General features: G+C 38.8%; 1 protein-coding gene across 13 annotated transcripts in view; it reads right to left on the bottom strand.

Annotated features, from left to right (window-relative positions):
* Positions 1 to 22462, bottom strand: part of BAZ2B (bromodomain adjacent to zinc finger domain 2B) — a 272845-nt gene that overhangs the window by 44744 nt on the left and 205639 nt on the right. For all 13 annotated transcript variants that reach the window (XM_030580012.1, XM_030580010.1, XM_030580011.1 and 10 more), the window contains 5 exons: positions 10119 to 10259; positions 8921 to 9175; positions 7908 to 8122; positions 4817 to 4891; positions 372 to 615 (listed from right to left, as the gene is read on the bottom strand). In XM_030580012.1, the coding sequence (XP_030435872.1) occupies positions 372 to 615; positions 4817 to 4891; positions 7908 to 8122; positions 8921 to 9175; positions 10119 to 10259 (930 nt within the window). The remainder of the gene's footprint in view (positions 1 to 371; positions 616 to 4816; positions 4892 to 7907; positions 8123 to 8920; positions 9176 to 10118; positions 10260 to 22462) is intronic.

The following is a 22462-nucleotide window of genomic DNA, read 5'->3' as shown; positions in this document are numbered from 1 at the left end:
ATTTGCTAGAAAACATTTGGCTACCTGGATCTGATTTAGCCTTTTCCTCTTTGAACGGTCTACGTAAAATGGTAGGAAGGAAGTCCTCAGAGAAATGAAAATCTAGATTAAGCTAAAACAAGCAAACCAAAAAACAAACAAAAGACACCTGGCTAAAGAATGAAGAAAAGAAAAGTCTACCAAAGAACTTAAAATACCAAACAATTAAAAACAAATCTAACACATACTCTCACTTATTATGATTTTTTCCTTTTTATAAAATTTTCAACAAATGTTGTCTTCAAATCTATCATATAAAGGAGTGGAAAGAAAATTCCATTCTTTAACGTTCTAAAAAAAAAGTTATCATTTGTTAAATTAATATTCCCTACCTCATCTTCACAGACTTCTGTCTTCTTTCCCTTTTTGTCATCTTTGTCCTCTTCATCCTCATCATCTTCATCTGCTTGATCATCACTATCATCGTCGTCATCATCATCATAATCACTGTCTCCTCCCTTCCGTCTCCGTTTGCGTCCTGGAGTGGATGTACCCAATGAATGCTGTTCTTCTCCTATATCACCACCCACTGTAGTGTCTCTCTTGCCGGTTTTCTTGGCATGAATGATTCTAAGCCTTTAAACACATGACATGCAAGTGGTCTTATTGACTGTAGTTGTAGCACACACATACTCTACTCTGTTCTTCATTCCAAGATGCATCACTCATTTTAAACTCAAATTTACTTCTGTCCTACAACAACCTTCTGCTATCTCACTGTTTGTTATCAGAGACTGACATAAGAAAGTCACACTGTAGAACACTTCATACAGAATTCTAACCCATAAAAATGTATTCAGTTCTGCACTGGATTTCCTGCCTTCAGGGTAATTTCTACTGAGTAACACTGAACTCCTATATAAAAGGCATGCAGGACCAGAGGAATTTTAAATAGCCAGCCCTGTAAGCTAGAGAGACGAGCCCAATCCAATCTGCCTCTTCTATTAATTTTTCCCTTTTTCTTTTGCATTGCACCTGCTGAAATCTGCATTTTACCTACCCATTTTAGAAGGGCCACTATTAAACATGTGTGTCTGGGAAAGCTGAGAACTGATGATAGTAAAACAAAGAACATCATTTTGCTCAAGTGATCTTAGCGTTAACAAGGTGATAGTAAACTTGACCCTTGATCCTGTATTTTTTAAAAAATAGAACTTTCTAAGGTGTATTTGGTCTATTTTACATAATGTTTCTATTAGTCTTTATGTTTTGGCTGGTCTTTTCACGTTCTGGACACAACACTCTAAGAAATCATAACCAGCTAAAGTAACTCAGAGGTTAACAGATGTATTAATTTTAAGAAACAAAAGAGAAAAACTTACATACCAGTATTTATGATTGTTGTAGACTTTCCTCTTCTACAAAATCCTACAAAAAAAGATTCCATACAGCAAATGTTATAGTTCTACCTACCAGGAAGCTAGCAGGCAAACACACTGAATCATAGAAGATATATATAACCAGGCTCAAATAGTCATTTAAAGAGCAGGCCAAAAACATAACTGATATAGAGTAGATATAAAAAAGTGTGTAGAAAAGGCAAATGTTTTGTAAGAGAAGAGGAGAGGGAAGAAGGATGGGAAAAGTGAAAGGATTACGACAAACACAATTACCAGTAAGTAATTTTTCCTTGTCGTATTTCCCCACTTCTCCCATCCTATGAAACAACATTCCATACAGCAAGTGGCTATAATGAGAAGTGTGAAAGTAGGTGACTTCTCAAACAGCAGCCTAGAGAGAGAAAACTGACAAAAATGTCAGCTCTCTAGAAAGCTGATGCATCTAGCCAGTAATGAAGGTCAAAGACTGAAGTGAGTGAGTATTCCTACACAGAGTAGATCATTATCATTGCCTCAGTTCTCACTGCTCAAGAGATAATAGTGTCTTTAGAAGACTATAGCTATATCTACACTACAACTTATGTTGGCATAACTTACATCGCACAGGGTAGTGAATAAGTTACACTGACATAAGCACCAGTACGGATAGCGCTATGTTGTCTGAAGAGCTTCTCATACTGACATGGCTACTGCCACTTGTGAGGGCTGTAGTAGTTAAGCCAACAGGACAGCTCTGTCCCGTCATCTTAGAGTGGCTACACTAGACAGCTTTCAGCAGTGCAGCTGCATTGCTGTAAACTCTCTAGTGTAGCCATGCCCTGGCAGTGAGAAATTACCTACCTCCTCGTAGGACATATTTTTAAATATCTTTAATCCACTTGAAGATTTAGAAGATGTAGAGGATCTTAGACCTTTCTTTTGCTCACGGAAACAGATTTTTAGACTTACTAATATACTTTGGATAAAATTTTCAAAAGTAGTTACGTGACAAGTACCTAAGTCCCATTTTCAAAAGTGACATTTTCAAAAGGCTCGTAAGCCTCACTGAACATCAGTGCCTAAGTCACTTTTGAAAATGGGACTTAACAGCCTAAGTCACTTAAGCACTTTAGAAAATTTTATCCTTTTTCTAAGAGAAGTAAAATTTTCCAGCCTTCACCACCAGTCTAGAAAGTTTTCTGTGCACAAGAGTTAACATATCAGGCAAAAGCATAGGTGAATGAATAGCTGACTAACATAAAATTAAAAACTTTAGAGAGAACCTGAAGGACAATTTTGTCCAGAAACATCAGCAGATAAAGAAATTCAATAACCAGTGAACGCAATTCTCAAATGCGCCTAAAAGAGAAGAGGACATGTAAAAAGACGACTTCAGTGGAAAGCAAATGAACAGATATGACTCTGAAGGACATAAACCGAGATTTGCATAACACTGAAAATGAAAAGTAGAAAAATGAATCAAAGAAGGCACTACAGACACCTAAAGGCAGCATTCTGCACCTTAAGGCCCTGGTGAACCTTGGTAAATACAGTCACTATGTTGTAAGGAGCAAGTGACCAATGAAAACTCTTCTCGAGAGCACAACTTAACAAAAATGCTCCAAATAGGACAGGAGGTGACAAAGGTGGAACATTTCCTGATTGTGTCTGGCCACTTAGCCCAATCAGGGGAGAAAGCCCTGTCTCAGAAAGCTGTCTCTTTAATCCTCTTCACTTCCAGACACATACAAAAGGTGGTGTTTGAAGGGAATGAACTCCTGCATAATCTGACCTCAGCATGAACTTAATGAAAGGTCTTATTGGGGCTGGAAACCAAAGATACAGGGCCAAAGAAAATGACATGAATCGAATCTGAGCTAACCTCTGCAACATTCCTGGGATCAGGCAAGGGAAAAGAATAGGTATCCGTGGCCTAACTTTTCAAACAGGCCTTAAATTCTGGATGTCCACCTTGAGATACCTCAAGGTTTTTAGAAGTACCGAGCCCTCTAAAAGATGCTTCAAGTTGGGCACCTGAAAATGGAGACACCTAAAATCACTAGTCAGTTTTGAAAATGTTGGCCTTCATTCCTTCCCCCAGTCCCAAAAGAACACAACAATGGTCTTGATCTGTGGTTATAGTTTACAACTGAGGTGGTTTCCCTGTGAGAAGGGAAACCAATTTACTGTGTGTGTCTCACAGCAACACCAAATCTGAAGGATTTGATTGAGACCCCTCCCTGAGGTACTTCAGTGTTATGCCCAGAAGGATGAACTCACTGGTTCTGCAGGCAGCTGCATGCTCTTCATCTCCCTTTGCCCACTGATATAAGTGACAGTTTGATGGAGGGAGAAAGATAAGAATAAATCCCTGAGGAGATAAAGATGGCTAAGATTTCTTGACTACATCAGAGCTTCAGCAGCACTGTTTCAACTACATACCCACAGGAGAGGACTGGCCTGTTAGGATCCAGATGAGATGGGAGAATAATTGGGTTTTCCTCAAGAGATAAAGCCATTATACCTATGTAGTCTGGGAACCTGCAGTATTAGCAGAGGTCCACAGCTACTTTTTCCATATTTTTTTAATTGGTCAGTTTTTTTCCTCTACCTCCCTCTTGTCCTTCTTCTTTACTTCTTCTTTCTTCCTTCTGAGACACATTAAAGGGAAAAAAGGGAGAAATAGGATTAGAAACATAAAGTACCTGAAGCAAAGGACCGAGAAAGGATTCAATGCTTCCTGGATAGGAAGCAAAGATGACAAAGGGAATGGGAGCGGAGCCTTGTTTTGTACACCTTGTGATTCACAGTTTCTTTGCCTTCTAACCTCCTGGTAGGTGGAGATATTATCCTTGCTGTATGGAATTTTGTTTTGTACGATGGGAGAATAGGGGACATAAAGTGATTACCCTTGAAAATTTGCCAGTTTTGCCTGAGGTAAATAGATGAGATTACCTCAGTATTCGCATTATTCCCAACACTTACTATAGGAACACTGAGGATGTACTGCAAATAGTGAGGTAGCATTATTTAGTTATCAAAGTAACAGGCAATTTTTTAAGGGTGTCCATTGTAACAACAATCAAGTCCTTTATAAGCATATTTAAAATGAAAATTGAGAAGTATGGCAGGTCCAATCAGTTTCTTAACATCAATAACAATTTGACAGCTAAAGTAACCTTTGTTTAAGAAATGGTTTACTTCTTTCAAAGAATGCAAAATGGATTTGATTTTCTTCCAATTTTGAGGCATAGTAACCCACTGAATCTCACACATCTTTAAACGATTGTAAAATAGTGGCCTTGGGACAAGTTAATTAATATCCTTTATTAAGAGAGTATTGCAGTTTTGTTTTGTTTTTTAAACACAACTTAGCCGATTTTTGTCTTTGGAACAAATCTTTATAGTAGAAAGTTAAACAAACATACAAAAGAAATATTTAAGGAAATATAACTTACTTCCGCAATTTGCCTTCAACCATCCATTTATCTCTTCTTAAATTTGACATGTAATCAATGTTCTTATCAATTTCACTGTCAAACACAAAAAAACCCAAAGGTTTTAGGTAGTTTATGAAATATTACCAAGCAAGAATATGCATATATCTGAGATATACACACATATAATATTTATATATATAAAAATTACATCCAAAAATACTTAATTAAAAGAACAAGAAGATTGCAAGGGCATGCATTCAAAAGTTAGGAAATACCAGAATTCAAGTTGCAAGTGCAACTTGGACTGCGCACACAGTGTATATTCTTTTAAAAACTTTGAGCAAAATCTTTGCAGCTGTTTTTGAGTTTGGAGAAGGAGTTGGTTTTAAAGAAATGAGAGAATAAGTAGTTATTCAATATTTCTTTTTATAATACTCAGTGGCCTCAGGCCTTATTTGCCACAGACTATTCAAACCCAGTACCAAAACACACAGTTATTAACATCCTCCGGGCATTTCTATGGTGCTCTAAACATAGTGTCTAAGTGCTTCACAAATATTAATAGATTTATCTTCAAAATAGTCTTCAGAGAATAGGTAGTATTATCCCCAGTTTACAGATGGGACACAAACACAGAGACATTAAGGCCAAAATTGTCAAAAGTGTCCACTCATTTTGGATACCCAATCTGAGAAACCTAGGCCCTAATTTTCTAGAATAACAACATTTTTATAGAGCATTATAAGTTGAAAGCACAGCTCTAATAACTTTTAGTTGCAGTCGTGAGCAATCAGCACCTTGAAATCTGGCTCTAGGTGTCTCATGTTGGACACCCAGAAAAATAGGAATAAAGTTAAGTAACCCGCTTTTAGCAACTGATGTCCTTTGAGATGTGTAGTGCACATATATATATTGCAAGGTTGCTGAGTGCATGTCCAGTGTTCACATGCTGGAGAATTTTCTAGTCAGCAGTTCCCACTGAGGCAGCGTATGCATCATTTCACGAAGGTACAAAGGGAGAAGCCACCTCACCCTACCTCAGTTCCTTCACTACTGAAAAGCCTGTGACGTCAGGACTCTGAAGTAGCAGGAATGGCAGGTGGGTAGCAGAGTATGTATACAGACTACACCGGTCTCAAAGAACTTTAGTTGCTGTAAAGGTAAATAACCTCTTTTTCTTCTTTGAATGTTAGTCCATATAGATATTCCACAATTGATGACACTCAGGCAGTAGGCCTCCCTGTAGGCAAGTCTCTGAGTGTACAAACTGCAACACAGATCTTCCTTGTGCATTCTGAAAGGATATAAAGGGCAGAGCCACCATGTTTCAGTTCTTTCTCTACCACCTGCAGTGCATGTCAGAGCAACTCTCTTCAGATTTACCTCCACACTGGCTTCTGGTTAGCTAGTGTTAAGAATATAGCCAGATAGGTGCAGACACATGCTATAGAGAGAGGCACCTTCCCCTATGTTCGCTGGTAGTACCAGCCTCCATGGCAAGTCCCTGGGCTTAAAAACTGCCCATCCTGCAAAGCAGTTATGTCTGTGGATGACAGATACAAAAGGTGTCTGTTTTGCCTCAGTCAGGGGTTGACCCAGGAGTGCTATGAATTCTGAAGATCCTTCTTCAGGTGGACCCAGCAGTCGAGGGAACCACTCCTAAGGGTTTTTCTCATGGAGCAGGCAACTAGATGAGGACTCCAAGCCCAGATTCCAGGCATCTAAGCTCAAGGGGGACGGAATGTAGTTGAAATCAGCCCCAGCATAAGCTTCAAAACCATCTGAAGCCTCCTCATCTAGAAGACATACAGATAGCTCAGATCTGGACTGCAAGCCTTGAAAAGAGAAGAGGCAAAGATGGCCCTCCCTTGATCTGGCTTCAAGGCAGCATAAAAACTACCAGGCTGTCGGATGCTGAGGATGCCTCAAAACTTAGGGCTAGTCTACACTAGAAATGCTACAGCATGCAGCTGCACCACTGTAGTGAGCATGGTAAAGAAGTAAGTTATCAGGAGAGAGCTCTCCCATCAGCACAACACCACCTTCGCGAGAGGAGGTAGCTATGTTGGCAGAAGAAATTTTGCCCCAATATAGCACTGTTTACCCTGGTGCTTAGGTTGGCGTAATTTACACCGCTAAAGTGTGTGGATTATTCACATCCCTGAGCAACATAAATTATATTGAAGTAAGAGTTAGTGTAGACAAGCCCTTAGAAAAAATACCCTGAGTACTAGTGCCAAATGGATCTAACTGCGATAGAGGCACCTTCCACCTTCACAACGATGGTGCTGCATTAGTCTTCTTGGTATTGAGGAAGTTGGAACGGTTGCTTCTCTCTCCCCAGTGGGGATTGCTGACTAGAAAATTCTCTGATGTGTGCAAGTTGGTGAGTGCGCTTCCCACTGTGGAATATGTACAGAGACTGGCATTCAAAGAACACCGCACAATTACTGGCCATTTGTGAACATTTTGATTTAAGTGACTTGCCCAGCATCACATATGAACATTGTGGCAGAAGCAGGAATATAATACACTTCCCCAGGGCAGCATTCAACTTTCTTAATCCTGGGACTGTCCTTCCTCTTCCTGCAACTCCCTGCCTCATACACACCTTCCAATTTCTGCAACGAAGAAATCCTACAAACAGGATTATTCTGAATTATTATAGTGGTAAACAGCCATGCCACCTCTGCTGATGATCTTATTAATCTAATTGCTACATAAAGGAAGGGATAGGCAAGTATTTGGATAAAAAAAACAGGGTGTCGCATAACGGTTAGCTGTTCAACCCTTTTTGAGTTATTTCCAAAAGGAGCTGGGGACATTTCTTTAAAAATCAGCTCCCTCTCATAACTCAAAGATTTTGCTCAAAGTCTTGAGAAGAACATTCCCTCTGGGCATAAACCAAGTATGGAAAATTTAAAATTTCCCAAGGTATTTCTTTTGAAAAGTTGTGAGTATATGAAAATAGGGAGTTATAGCAGAAATCAGCTCTCACCCTTAGCTACAACAGGGACTAATAGAACTCTACTATAACAAAATATGATGCACACATTATGCATTATATGGTGTATTTGTACAGCATGGATAAAGGTTTAGAAAATCTTACCTCACTACACTTTTGCTGCATGCTAACTCATTAATAAGGAAAGCAAGTATCGATGCTTTCTGAGCTGGCGTATGTGCCTGGAAAGCTTTGGTCTTTAGACTTTCGGTAAGCTCAGTTTGCCCACAGTGAGCTTCCATAAAAATCTGTAGAATCTCAGAAACATTGTCACGGTTGACACCAACATTCAACAAATGTTCCCCAAGAGTTGTTTTGGCCTAAAAAATAAGTTTTTCAGTCAATCACATAAGAACAATAAAATACTGTAACAGACTCAATAATACATTATGGTTAAAAATAATACTTTTGTCTATTTGTTTTGGGAGTCCAATCCCAAACTTAAAGTTGAGTCCAGACAGCACAGTGCAACAAAATGTATGCATCCATTCTATGTTTCAAAAAACTGAAATAACACTGATGTCCATTAAATAGGTTAAGTAAAAGCAGACCAATATGCCAAGTGGTATTTGTCAGAAAATGATAGATATTGGCTAGCACAATTCAGAATGTTTAGAAAGGGCTTCAGTAAAAGGTTATATTAGTCCAAGCAAGAAAATAAATAAATAAAAATAAAAAGGCAGAGAATCTTGGTGTCAATCAGGGTTTTGACAATGGGTTAGAGGGAAAGGAGCAGATTTTGAAGGAAGAAGCTACGAGATTTGTCGAGAACCTGGAAGTGAGGGTAGAAGGAACAGGAAGAATCAAAGACGTGCCCACAGAGGTGATGGTAGATCATGGGAGAAGGTGTGTATGGGGGAGAGGGGGAATGTAAGGATCAAAGACACATCTCTGGGAAACAATGACAAAGGGTGAGAGTGAGGAGGAAGAAGAGTCACTGAAGGTAACACAGAAAGAGTGGTCAGCAAGATAGGAGAACAACCAGAAAAGTATAGTTATTGGAGTCCAAGGAAGAGCGAGTATCAAGGAAAAGTGGATGATTTTAATGGTTACTATTAACAATTTATTTACTAATATTATTTGTTTACCACTGTAAGGTGTTTAGGACTTTTTTTTACCTTGTATCCTGTGATTAGTCCTGGATCACAAACAGCAGCTGAGAGGAGCCTTACAAGTAAGTCTTGTACTTCTCCCATGCTGTCCCCTATGTTTAACAAGCCCTCCTGAAGAACACTTAGATTAGGGACATCCATATTCACATCAAAACCAAGAACTTTACCAAAGTTGCGCAAGAACTGCACCACCATGAGGCAGTCTGAAAATGTGCTTCCAGAGAGAACAAGGCCTGGAATGCGAGGCAACTCTGGCAAAGGCTGAAAATCAAAGAGAAAAACAATGAGAGATTCAGTAGGATCTTCCAAGATCACTATTACTTGCAAGACTTGATGTTAATAATAAGCTACAAAAGGTTGGGGTCTGAAGGGTGAAATAATTCCACTATTTTCAGAGGTTATTTACTACTGACACGTTGGGCTAGATGTGGCACTCAGACTCTACTCTGAACTATAAAGCACGACAAAGATGTGTGCGCGCGCATGGGGGGGGAATCTTATAAAGTGAGAAAGTAGCTTTCTGTACACAGTGTTGTCACTGTGTCAGTCCCATGATATTAGAGAGAGAGAAGGTTGGTGAGGTAATATCTTTTGTTGGACCAACTGCTGTTGGTGTAAGCTCTAAAGTGTCTCTCTCTTACCAAGAGAAGTTGGTCCAAAAAAAGATATTACCGTTCCCAGCAGGTATCTCCAAAGCAGCTCTCTGGCAGACAGAATTGAGAGCTGAGACAGACTGGTCCTGAGGGAACCATATAAACACTCAAGCTCAGGAGGATTGCATTGGGGAAAGGAGTCCCACGAGAAGCCGTGTCTACAGGGATGGCTCCAGCTGGGATTCATGTAGTGAGAGACACTTTTACAGAAATAATCATGAAGGTTACTTTAATATTTTAAAGTAGGAAAGCATGTGAATTTTTGGCAGCCTCAAAAGTAATTTCATTAGATAACTAAAACAACATTGCCTCAGTATTTGTAGTATCCTTTAGTTAATGCTTACATTTAGTATATAGATAATACTGCAAATATTGATTTAGTATATAGATAATACTGCAAAATAGTTATCTAAGGCAAAATTGGAATGTTTTTAGGGGCAGCTGCAGTAAGAAGAATTAATTATTGACACAATGGCAAGAGACAGAGAGGAAAGAAATAGGATTAAAAAGGGGCAAGAACATAAAAAGTAAATTTACATTATTATGATTACCTTCTGGTCTGCTAAGCACATATCTTCATTAGGCTTCTTTAGCTCCTTGGCCATTTCTAATTCCAATCTTCGCTGTTCCAGTTTACGCTCTTTATTTAATCTTTTTTCATCGCGTTTCTCTTGCTTTAACCGCTCTTTCTCCTTAAATAAAACAGAATGAAAAGAAAATTAAACCCATGTATTATACTTACAATGGAACAATTTAAGAATTTGAAAAGCACTAGTTACATAATCATAATAATCACCACAGCAATTAAAACATTTGGATTAAAAAGCGGCAAGGGGAGAAGCTGCCCTCCGCAGCACTGTAAATAGAGTTAAATTATCCTGTCCATGAGCAGATCCGAGATCTGTGGCAGAAATGATTTCTTATATTGCTTTCCATGTGCCAGCAATGGACCTTTAATGGAGATGGCCATGCGCCAAATTGGTCTCTAAAGTAGACATCAGTGCACCCTTTCTGAAAGAGTGGGGATGGCTTGGCCAAAATGGAGTCATTCTGCCTCAGCACATCAGAAAAAAGATTCTTCAGGAGCAAAAGATTCTTCTGAGTACTAATTATTGATAGGCAATTGCTCTAAATGTGAGGCTATCAAGTCAGAAGGATGTGCATATATATCCTAACACACATCTGCAAAGAAAGGGTCACTGCAGACTGCAGCAGTCCAGAACACCATGCCATTAATAAATCTTCCCTGAAGATGTATAGTTGCCAACAACCCCACAGCAGGGGAAACTATATGACAAGATATAAATCGACACCGTGCAGCCACTCAGTAATAGCCTTTTTTTAAAAACAGAAACATCATGTAGTTTTTTACTGTCCAAATCACACAGCAAAAGATTCTCTGAGTGGTTCATAATCTCATCTGGAGAGACAAAGTAGCCACATCCAGAACTCCTTACATATCCTGTATTAGCTGTTGCAGCCTGGCCATACCAGCACCCTGACCAATTGAAGATTCCATCCCTCAGCCCTGTGACTCTTCACAGGACACACCACTTTTACTTATGCTTTGCTCCATTCACCAGAACAGTGCTCAGTGTCTAGAAAGCCAAAATACATTAAAGCTGCATGCAAAAATCCATGCCCTTACTGCTATTAAATAACGGAAAATGCTCTCAGAGCAAAGCATATCTGGGAATTAATAACTGGTTCTGGTTAAATGCCCCTCTGCTTCATCTTGGGCCTCCAGTACCCCCAAACTGGTTGGTATTTCCTAGAAAATATCCTATACCTTGGCTATTATTATTTACATATTTTTGACAATTAGCAAAATGCTATAGACAGTTACGAAAAGCACGGGAAGGGTAAGTTTTAAATAACACTTACTGTACAGTTAGGATCAAAAAATCAATGTTATAAAAATGGTACATTGTTACTCAACAGATCTGCTCCCTAGGTATATTAAGAGTAGTCAGTTTATTTTATTGACTAAAATAAACATTTACTACCCTTTACTTTTGTTAGTAACATTAGCGCAGAACTAAATATAACTGTAGGAGAGTGAGCGAAATTCTTCTACTGTTCCTCCATCAGAAGACTTCAGTGAGTTTCACAAGAAGAACCTTTATTATTGGTGAAAATGCATATAATTGAAAGAACACAGCTCGACCCTCAGTTCTTAGGCTGAATCTGTAGGGCTGGCAGATAGAATAGCTTTTTCTTAATTCTTGTAAATGAAGCAAATTTGACACACAAACCATTGAGACACACTTAGAACCCATGACCCTGTTTGTTAAGTCACATTTCAGAGAACAGCACACTTAAATAATTTTGCATGAAAATCACTATTTAAATGGACAGATAAATCTCTCTTGCTTTGAACTGAATCACAAAAATACAAAATCGAAACACAGAAAAAAATTCAACTTCTAAGTCCCTGACTTTTTCCAACATTTGCATTCAGTATAACTTTGAGTTAAGATATTTAGCCTTATTCTTAGAGGTATGTTGGGAGAAAGGCATGGTCCTGTGGTCTGATCATCACAGCTCTAATCCTGGATCAGACAGCAACCCCCTCTTATTTAACCTTTCCATATTAGTTAATAATGCTTACTGTACTAACACCTCACAGGTTATTGTGAGGTTTAATCAGTTAATGTTTGCAAAGGGCTTTGAAGATGAATATCATTATATAAAATTTTAAAGTATTATTGACTTCAAACTCAGACTTTTAATAAAACTGGTTCATGGTAGGTAGAGACTATTCAGATTAAAGAATCAAAGTTTTCCTGACACTTGGAAATATTTGGACAGAAAATCTAAATACAAATGTTTCACATTAGTCACTTTACAAGGACAGTTTGTAGAAATAGGTTAATACCATTTTTCAGAAAGCTAGGATTTACAGTGAAGAATACAGGATAAAATAATTGTTTTTAGGCCAACAATATTGTGAAAAAATAAATTTAGTACAGAAGAATGCAAGGTGGCTTTGATAAATTGTTACAAAACTTTATAACATATGGGACTTTTAAGCCTGTGTACTGAAGCATTTGCCATATAATCCACTGAAATGCTCTACACCTTTGCATTTTCTGATTCTTTTGGGTCCTTTACATTTTTGTTCTGGGCATAATTAAAAGTGAAAATATGTTTCTTCTGACAGCAACTTGTATGCAAATTTAAAAGGCATAAATAAAATTTAATATATAAGAGAATACTGTAGGTTACTTGGAGAATAAAAATTAGATTAATAAAACAGAGGTCACAGAAGGGAGATATAAAAACAAAAACCACAAATATTGTTGTTGAGGTTTGCATTAATCATAAGATGAAAATGTAAGTTTGTCTTTAGCAATTAATGTTATAAAAAATCTAAAGAAGTATTTCAGTGTAAGCATTTCTATTTACTAGGTAGTAATAAATGTTCATCCTTTTAGTAACATTTTAGATTTATAATGGATTATTTAGAGTGATTTTAGGGACAATAATATGTACAAAATATGGAATCCATGAGTTTTTTGCAGCAACAGTTTATTATGTCTTAATTAAAATTTTACCCCACCTAAAGGAGACAGACAGATGTGCTGGTATAAAACAGATGTATTAAATTATATATATTATTAATTCCCAGTTGCGACAGAAAAATCACCTCCATGATCTTTATCCCTTTGTATCTTGCACAAAGATCAAATGAATAAGATATTCTTGGCTGCTACACTTAGTTTATAGGTAACTGTCCAGTTTTAAACGGTCAACTTATATATGGGACATTTAAAATGGAAAGGTTGGTTTAGTTAAGAAAAACTGACAATTCCACATGGTATTTTCACTAAGCATATATTTATGATATAAATCCTCATTGATGTACTATGTGTATCACTATTAGAATCACTAGGCTGCTGTGAATTCCATTCTACTTTCAAACTGCTTATTAGACAGCTTCTGAAACCTGAGATACTCCCATATCATAGCGATGTCTACAAAACTGCTGACAGAGTCCTTTAGTAATAAATGCACGTTTAACAACCTTTTGTTGTTTACTGATCCCTGAGGAATTATAGGGAAAAAGCCTCTGATACAATTATGATAGTTCGTTATCCAATTTACATAAGTAAAATGATCACAAGTTTGTGTGTGCTATTGTTTGAAATTTAATTGCTAAATGGAGGAACTCAGGAGAGTCCTGACTAAATATCTATTTGATACTACACCCTGCATTCTACACCCTCTGATTTTCTTGTGCTTTTTAATGCTGGTAATAGATCACACTGCTAGATCAAATCATGAACTCCACAGTCAGTCAAAACTTCCATTAAATTCTGTAGAAAATGGGAGATTTGCATGGGTATGGAACGTAGAGTTTGGTCCCATAATAGCTACTAATACCTCTGCTAACTCATTTTTCTAAATACATGATGCTACTGTACTGAGCTCACAGTACTAGTTTTAAGAAAAACACTCCTTGATATGCTCCTTAATTTTTGCAAACAACAACAAAACATTTTTCAACCACTAGTAAGGATTTTTTTTTTAATCAAGAAATTATAAAAATTAAATGTCTATCACAGCTGTTTTCATTTGGCACCACTCCAGAGACCACTCTGCTTTCAGGATAGAGTTTTTTCACCAGATTTTTTAGTGAGATATTTCCTGTTTAGATAAATAGTTTTTTAAAAGAAAACTGTATCAAGGAGAAATACATCACTAGTTTTATTTTCTAGCTAAATTGTGGGACACTGCAGTTGCTTACAAACTATTAGAAAAGAATGTAATCCAACTTTTCGACACATAAGAGCAGCCAGATAGCCTTCCACTTCCCAATGTTAGGGATTATTTTGATGTTAAACACAGAATTAAGCTGCTAGAATTAAATTTGTTTAAATTTATAAACAGTTAATTGAGGCAAAGCTGCTTATTACATTCTTTAGAAATGTATTTAATGGAAGTCTACTCTTGCTACTTGTCATGATTTCAATATTCCTTTTACCTTTAATTCTTTTAATTGTCTGTGATTTGTATTTGATTATTTAATTTTGCTACTTCTTGGTTTACCAAGAACTTTAACATTTTTACAGTTATCTATTAATATAAAAGTAAATAAATTATACTATAGAAACAAAAGGCAAGGTTAGCAATGTTTTAGCCTTGAAGCTCTCTGAAGATAACATCATGGTTAAATCTGAAGATACCATCATACTGAAATATGAGATGTAAATTAGTACATCATGGCCTAACAAAAGTTTAATCAATAATTTTATATATTGCCTCTGATTTTATTATCTATGCCATTCCAGCATGTAATTTTATTAACTCCTTTTTATTTTTGCAGTGTACGCTCTGTTGCAATACAAGGTATGGTATGATTTGACATTTTAACCACTGGAGCGGCAAATGTTGATTGAAGTTTTTATCTAATAAATCTCTAATTATTACAGTCTAAGTTGAATAAGCTGAAAAAAGTACTCCTGAAAAAAAAAGTTTTTTCTTGAGTTACTTAAGTTATTGAACATAAGCAGTTTTGTTTAATTTTGTTCAATCTCGACTCAATTCTAAGGACCTTTTTCAATTTATTTCTCTGATCTTCTTGGCCAGAGTTATTTACGTTATGTGCAAGTGCTATGCACATAAGTCATTTATTCCCTTACAGAAGGCTCATGTATTTTGTTCTGAAATGGTAAGGGATTTAAAAAATAAAATTCTCATAATTACACAAAAAATATTTTGATATAGCATGAGTTACATATGAAAGAAAGAATGCTTGTTAGATAAGTATGTGTAAATAGAAGTGTCCACCCTCTACTTTGGACAACTTTATGCTTTGCTTTTCTATGGAATTTCATGACCATGGATTTTTATTGCACAGAATGTGAAAACCTGCTTGTCCATGGACAGGGTGACCAGATGTCCTGTTTTTAAAGGGGCAGTAACATTTTGGAGGACTTTTTCTTATATAGGTGCCTGTTATCCCCCGCCCCACCCCCTGTCCTGTTTTTTCACAGTTGCTATCTGGTCAACCTATTTAATACCCATTCGTGAAGGAGAAGGGCCACCCTAACAGGGGCTGTGGAGGAGAAGACATCACATAGGGAGTCCGCTTGCTTCTCCAACTCCTCTGCCTGCAAGCCAAGGTTGGACGCGACCCTCTTCAACAGTTCCTGGTGCACCTTACCGTCATCCAGAGGTTCTGTGATGGTCTCATCCAGAGACTACGAGGAGGAGGCCGTTACCGTGGGTTCCACGACACCCCCTGGTAGTCCAGCAGGCTGTTCCCCTTGGTCCACATGGACTTGTGGGGTCTTATCCCCCTAGGCCTCAGGCACCGGAAGGAATTGGATTGATGCCACTTGCCTGTTCGAACTCCTGACGCCCAGCAGGCAGGCTGGGAGGGCTGAGTGAATCCCCACAAGCTCCAGGGGTACCATGGGCCCAGCCACTGGCCCTGGGGCAGGGTTTGGTACTGATGATTCAGGCAGTACCGAGGGCCTGAGAGGCTGCTCCACTGATGTGGAGCCTTGCTCCGTACCGGCACCATATCTGGAGCGATTGCTGCCCGGTTGCCCGGATTCGCTGGAGTGGCGACCTTGTGCCTCGTGATAATCATGGTCAGATCTGGAGGAGGACCAGTCCAAGCGGGACGTGTGCCTCCGTGGGGACTTCAGTGACTGGCGACGCTCAGCGGATTGGCAACAGAAGACTGGCAATTGATGCCTCACACTTCGAGTCCGGTACCGGGACAAGGAGTGAGACCTGGAGGTATGGCGGGCCGGGTGGGATCTGTCTTGGGGATCATTGACAGGGCCCATGGCTGTGGTCCTCCAATCATTTCCGAGATCTGTAGTGGCATTCCAGTGATGTGAAAGGCCAGTCCCAATGTTCCTGCCAGGGAGCACGTGTCTCCATGGGTCTGAGCCAGGTAACCAGTGAAGTGAACCTCGAATCCCACTGCCGATGCCCAAGGTCCGGTGACCACACAGAGTGTCTGCCTCCCTAACTCTGAGGCATGACAACTTCGAGTGGGTGGATGATGGTGGGACGTCCTCCATGATGGGGAGCAGCATCATTGAGGCAAGGGTGGATGGAAAGGTCCCAAGGCGGGCTTACCCTGAAATTTGGGCATCAGGAGCGTCAGGATCTCCTGCACAGCCTGGAGCACTTCAGGCATAGATGGCACCTGAAGCTGATGAAGGCCTGCTTCCGTGTCCAGGCTTCCAGGCAAGGAATGGGGTGGGATGCATTGCTCGATGTGAGGTGAGGCCCGACTTCCCAACAGGGAAGATGAGCTGCCCAGCGCAGGTCTTAGCTCACCCCCAGCCCTGTCCTTCCCCTTGCGGGGAGCAGGAGACCGTCCCCTACTGGTCTTCTTTGACTTCTTGGCTGGGGCCGTGGACAGGTTTAAAGGACTTGCAGATTCGACACTTATCACTTATGTCCCCTTCACTGAGACACCTACTATGCGGATCGCTCACGGGCATGGGCCATTTGCAGCGATCTCAGGGCTTAAAGCCTGGGGACAAGGGTATGCTCCGTCTCTCGGCTAAGTCCCTGATGGGGCTAACAAAACTCTAACTACTGCTAAGGGCTAACTCAATTACTAACTACGTACACTAGTTTCACAAGAACTCTAAGCCTAAGCAATGCAAGTAAGAGCAGCGAACATTCTGTGCACCCTCACTGGTGGCAAGAAGGAACTGAGGGTGGGGGGAGCCAGCAGCGCCCATTATGGGCCCATGTGGGAGCCACTCCAGAGGGCGCGAGAGCCACTCCCCTCCAGATACAGCTGAGGGAAAAACTTCCGGCACCAGTGCATGTGGCGAGCATACATACCTAATGTGAAATGGACATGAGCACGCACTTGAAGAAGAATTAGTGTTTTATACAACCATTATTTTTGTGTGACCATGGGCCTGGATTAGGTCATTAATCAGAAATTAGCTCTCTCTGATCCATACCACACTACTGATTTAGTGTAAAACTGCAGATAGAAACTGCTCAATTGTCATCAAATTTAGGAAAAATAAGTAAACCATCTGAAGATGGAAGTCTTCATAGATCCATAGTTTGGGATTATTTCCTTAACTTTGAAAGATAACATTATAAATTATATTTTTATATGTATAACACATCCTTTATTCTGAAAAATCTCAGAGCACTTTGACAAACTTAATTAATAGACAAATTATACACAAGGTCCACTTCACTAAACACTCAAATGCAGCCATCTCTAGAGTGGAATTTGGTGAACGTATGACAATACAAACTCTACATAAATGTTTTGCAGAGGAAGCAATACCTTCTGTAACTGAACTGAAGGGGCAAATTTGGTAGACAAAATGCCATTACATGAGCTTCAGTTTGGCTAGGGCATAAGAGTTAAACATTTTTGGTTTTTGAAGTGCTACGAATTGAACCTGATTTCTATATCTCATCCAAAACATAACATTCTCAACACTATGCTGGGGCATTGGTTCAGTGCTGTCTCAGAGCAAGTAGTGCCACCTGCCGACTCAAAAAATAAACAGATTTATATGTGAGGGTTCAGTGTGCACAGGAAGAAAACTACTATACCTCAGAAAAAAATGTAAGTCTTTTCCCTTCAGCCCAATAGGAAATGCACTCAAAGACTATCAGAACAGAAATATTTATCATAGTGGTATAAAACCTTTAAATATGAGATGCCGGAATAGATGTTCTTTCTTGACAGTACCACAAATTTTAAATACTTTCTGAGATATAGCATACTAAAAGTGCTTACAGTTTGAATTTGCTCCCTATTCTTCAGCTTTCACCAGTAACCATACTATAAAATCAGATAGGGTGAGAGATGCTCCAATTCTGTGCCTTTGTTGTCATTCAGGAAAACTGAGCACTCAGGACACTATCCTTGCTGCACCCACAACCCAAATCTCGACTCCTTTCACAGTATTATAGCAACATTGTTCTGTAACTGTATGACAAGGACTTCCCAGTTGCAGCTTTTCAAACCTTCCCTAGTAAAAATTATGTTGATCATTAACAGTGTTGCCAACTTTAATGTGTTCCTCAAATTTCAATCCCATTAGAGTATAGCAATAAAAATATATAAGCACTAAACTAATGTGTTAATTTTTATTTTAAAAAGGACATAAAATACTGGATGGAATTAAAGGGTTTGTTGCAACTAGAAAGCAAAACAGCTCAACAGCCAGTTTGTAAAACAATTCCACAAGACCGGTATGAAGAAAGACAAAGAGGTTGGCAGAAAAATGGCTAGGTTACTACAGAACTAAACATCTCCTTAAAAATAAACCCTGTAAGAATATGAATAAATACTTTGTCTTAGAGCCTCCTGATTCCAAAAAGTCACTGGCCATCTGAAATGGAATCTGCCATATAAAATACTTGAGCTCCCTAATTCAGAGAGTCTCACAAAGGAGTTTAAAGATCTGTGAAGCATTCATTTATATCCTATAACTCCATGGGGTTTTGATGGCATTAAGACCATTGTATCCTTGATATATCAACTACTAGATACCAGAGGCTGGTCTGTAATTGGTTTGTCTTCTACACAGTAATGAAAAGTTGAAATTGAAGCTAAGGTAGGTGAAGTCCAGATTCTGACAAACACAGGAAGTATAGGTCATAAATCCCTCCAAAAAACTTCTTGTGTAAAAATTATGCTGTAATTGTTTGACCTAATATCAGACAGCAAACCTTTTTCACTTAAAATTATAAGCTTTCTAGTGAGAGAAAGAATTCATGGCAAATAGTAATAACTGCACTTTGGACTTAAATAGTGCTTTTCATCCACAGATCTCAAAGTGCTTCACAAAAGTGACCTGTTTTATAAAGAAGATTGACCTGCTTCTGGTGTTCAGATTGGAAGTTAAGAAATTTGGGAATTCTAGTCAGAATAGTAAGATTGACTTGAGACTTCCACGAAGCTGATGACTCAAATGAGGTCTTGTTAAACAAATACACTGAGACTTAGTGTAGCTTAAGATCACTGAGACCTCAGTGCTCTTTGAAGATTCTCCCACACTGAGGTAAATCACGGCCACAGGGGAGGCTGGCCGGCCACTTGAAGGCCTGATCATATTCCACTGACTTCAACAGACTTCGCATCAGGACCTAGAAGTACTGACTGCCAGTATCTGCTGAATCTATTTTAGTCTATCCAGTAAAACCACAGCATCTTGAGTTCTTTCAATCACAAAAAAGATTTTCATTTGAGTTACGGGTAATAAAAAATATAGATTCTGCAGTTGCTCAGAAATAGTATGCTGGGGTTTAGAAATTAGAGAATTAAAGAGATTCTACCATCAATATAAATTGGAGCAGTAATTTACAAACAGAAACAATTATTCTGTAACACTAAAAGAGGAACAGTGTTCAAGTGGCTAGGGTACTAGAGTGGGACTCAGGAGACCAAGGCCCAAATACCACTTCCATCACAGACTCTGTGTCACCTTGGGCACTTTGTCCTGTTCTACACTTAAAATTTAGAGCAACCTAGCTAGGCTGCTCAGGGGTATGAAAAACACTGTAGTTAAGCTGATCTATCACCCCACGTGGACAAGCTAGGCCAATGGAATTCTTTTTCTGTTGGCCTAGCTACCACCACTGAGGGAGGCAGATTACCTACATCAGTGGAAAACACCTTTCTGTTGATGTAGGAAGCATCTACACTATAGCGGCATAGCTGCAGCTGTGCGACTGTAGCCCCCATTGCATAGACATATCCTGAATCGCTCTGTGTCTCTTCCCCCTTTGTAAAATGAGGAAAATAGTACTTTACGACCAGTACTCAGATGTTACTGATACACTTAAATAGGCTTGGAAGGATTCAATTTTTATCAGTAAATGTTGGAAAATATCAATTTCACCTACATACACAAACCGATGAAAAGCCATTTCCACCAATCATCATCTAAATTTACAATTAGTCAAAGTTAGAAAAATGCTGCTTGAGAATTTAGAGTGTGATTTAAGGATATTTACTTTGTACATTTTGACTTGTGATGTTGATAGTTTGTGTTTTAATGATTTTAAAGCTTTAACTTTAGAATTTCAACATCTATTATATCATTAAATAATTTATTCTCTGTCCCCCCTTAATTTCTCACAAATATGAACATTTTAAAATCAATAAAAATAGAAAAAATGCTTAAAACCCATAATTTTACCCAACTATGACAATTTAAAATTGATTTAAAAATTAAAAATGAACATTGATATTATCCATCAAAATTATAAAAAAAAAATTGAATTCTGCTTAGTCTAGACAGATAGATGTGTTATTTTAAAAAAACATAATTCTTTCAGTTTTGGGTTGTTAATACAATCTAAGATTTTGTGTACAAACACACACGGCCAAACACTACTTTCAACAGCAGTGGCATAAATATTGAGCATTTTCATTCAAATAATCTGAGTTGCTTTGGATTTAAAACTGGTATTGCAGAGAACACAATTTCTCCTTTTAATATTTAGCAAAAGTTAATGATAAGTGTTTGCTTTTTATTTACCTTATACAATAAGAAACTGAACTGATTTGAATTTTGTTGAATTGTACTAATAAAATGCTTCATAAAAAAAGTACCAGTAATATTAATTTAAAATGCTTTTTGTAAAATATAGTGAAGTGAAAAACGTTTTAAATATATGTAGACATTACTCATTTTAGGTTGGTGTGACAGGGTGTACTCACCCTGAACTGGACAGGAAGGGATTAACTCTTCCTTGGTGGCTGAGGAAGCCATGCCCCCACGACCTTACTGGGCATGCTCCAGGTGCAGTGGCTGTATAAAGGCAGGCAACCCAGCTCAGTCAGGGCTGACTGCCAGAGGGGAAGGATGTAGCATAAAGGATCTCGCCAGGGAGCAGCTATCAACCCACCCCACGGAAGCTCAAAGTGCTGAGGCCCCAGCTGACACCCAGGTGCCTGCTGATACCCAGGAGGGGGTGGAGACAAACAACCCAAAGACACCCCATCTACTGCCATCAGACCCACGGCAAAAAAGTAGCCATGGGGGGGTCTAACCATAGTCCTGGACATGGGCAGCATGTTGCGGTTGGATCCCTGCTGACCTCGGTGGTGGAACCCTCTGCCACTACTAGGGTCCCGGGCTGGGACCTGGTGGAATAAGGAGGACTTGGGTCCCCTACCCTAGTGTGTTAAATTGTTTACAATGTAAATTACTGTAAGGTGAATGCACAACTGGTTGAAAGACTGTATGCAGTGGTTCCTCATGGGAGGGCATACCTAGAAAAGTCCCAAAGGGGTCAGTCCCGGGTCTGGTACTAGTCAATATATTTTTTAATGATTTGGATTATGGAGTGGAGACTATGCTTATAAAATCTGAAGCTCACACCAAACTGGGAGGAGATTAGGATTAGAATTCTAAACAACTGTGACAAATTAAGGAATTGGTCTGAAAACAACAAGTTGAAATTCAATAAATACGAGTTCAAGGTAGTACTCAGAAAAATCAAATGCTCGACTACAAAATGAGGAATAATTGGCCAGGTGGTAGTACTGTTGAAAAGGACCTGGGGGTTATAGTGAATCACAAATTGGATACGAGTAATGCAGTGGTTAAAAAGGCTAATATTCTGGGGCATATTAATAGGCGTGTCAGATGTAAGATACAGGAAGTAATTGTTCCACTATTCAGCTCCAGAGGAGAGCAACAAAAATGATAAAAGGTTTAGGAAACCTGATCTAAGAGGCAAGATTTAAAAAACTTTGCATGTTTAATCTTGAGAAAGGAAGACAGAGGACCTGATAACAGTATTCAAAATATGGTAAGGGCTGTTATAAAGAGGACTGTGATCAATTGTTCTTGTCCACTGAAGGTAGAATAAGTAGTAATGGGCTTAATCTGCAGCAAGGAAGATTTAGGTTAGACATTAGGAA

This window comes from Gopherus evgoodei, chromosome 11, assembly GCF_007399415.2.
Source record: "Gopherus evgoodei ecotype Sinaloan lineage chromosome 11, rGopEvg1_v1.p, whole genome shotgun sequence".
In the NCBI taxonomy this organism is placed as follows: Eukaryota; Metazoa; Chordata; order Testudines; family Testudinidae; genus Gopherus; species Gopherus evgoodei.
The sequence above is the reverse complement of the archived record's forward strand: the minus strand, read 5'-3'. Positions and strand labels throughout refer to the sequence as shown.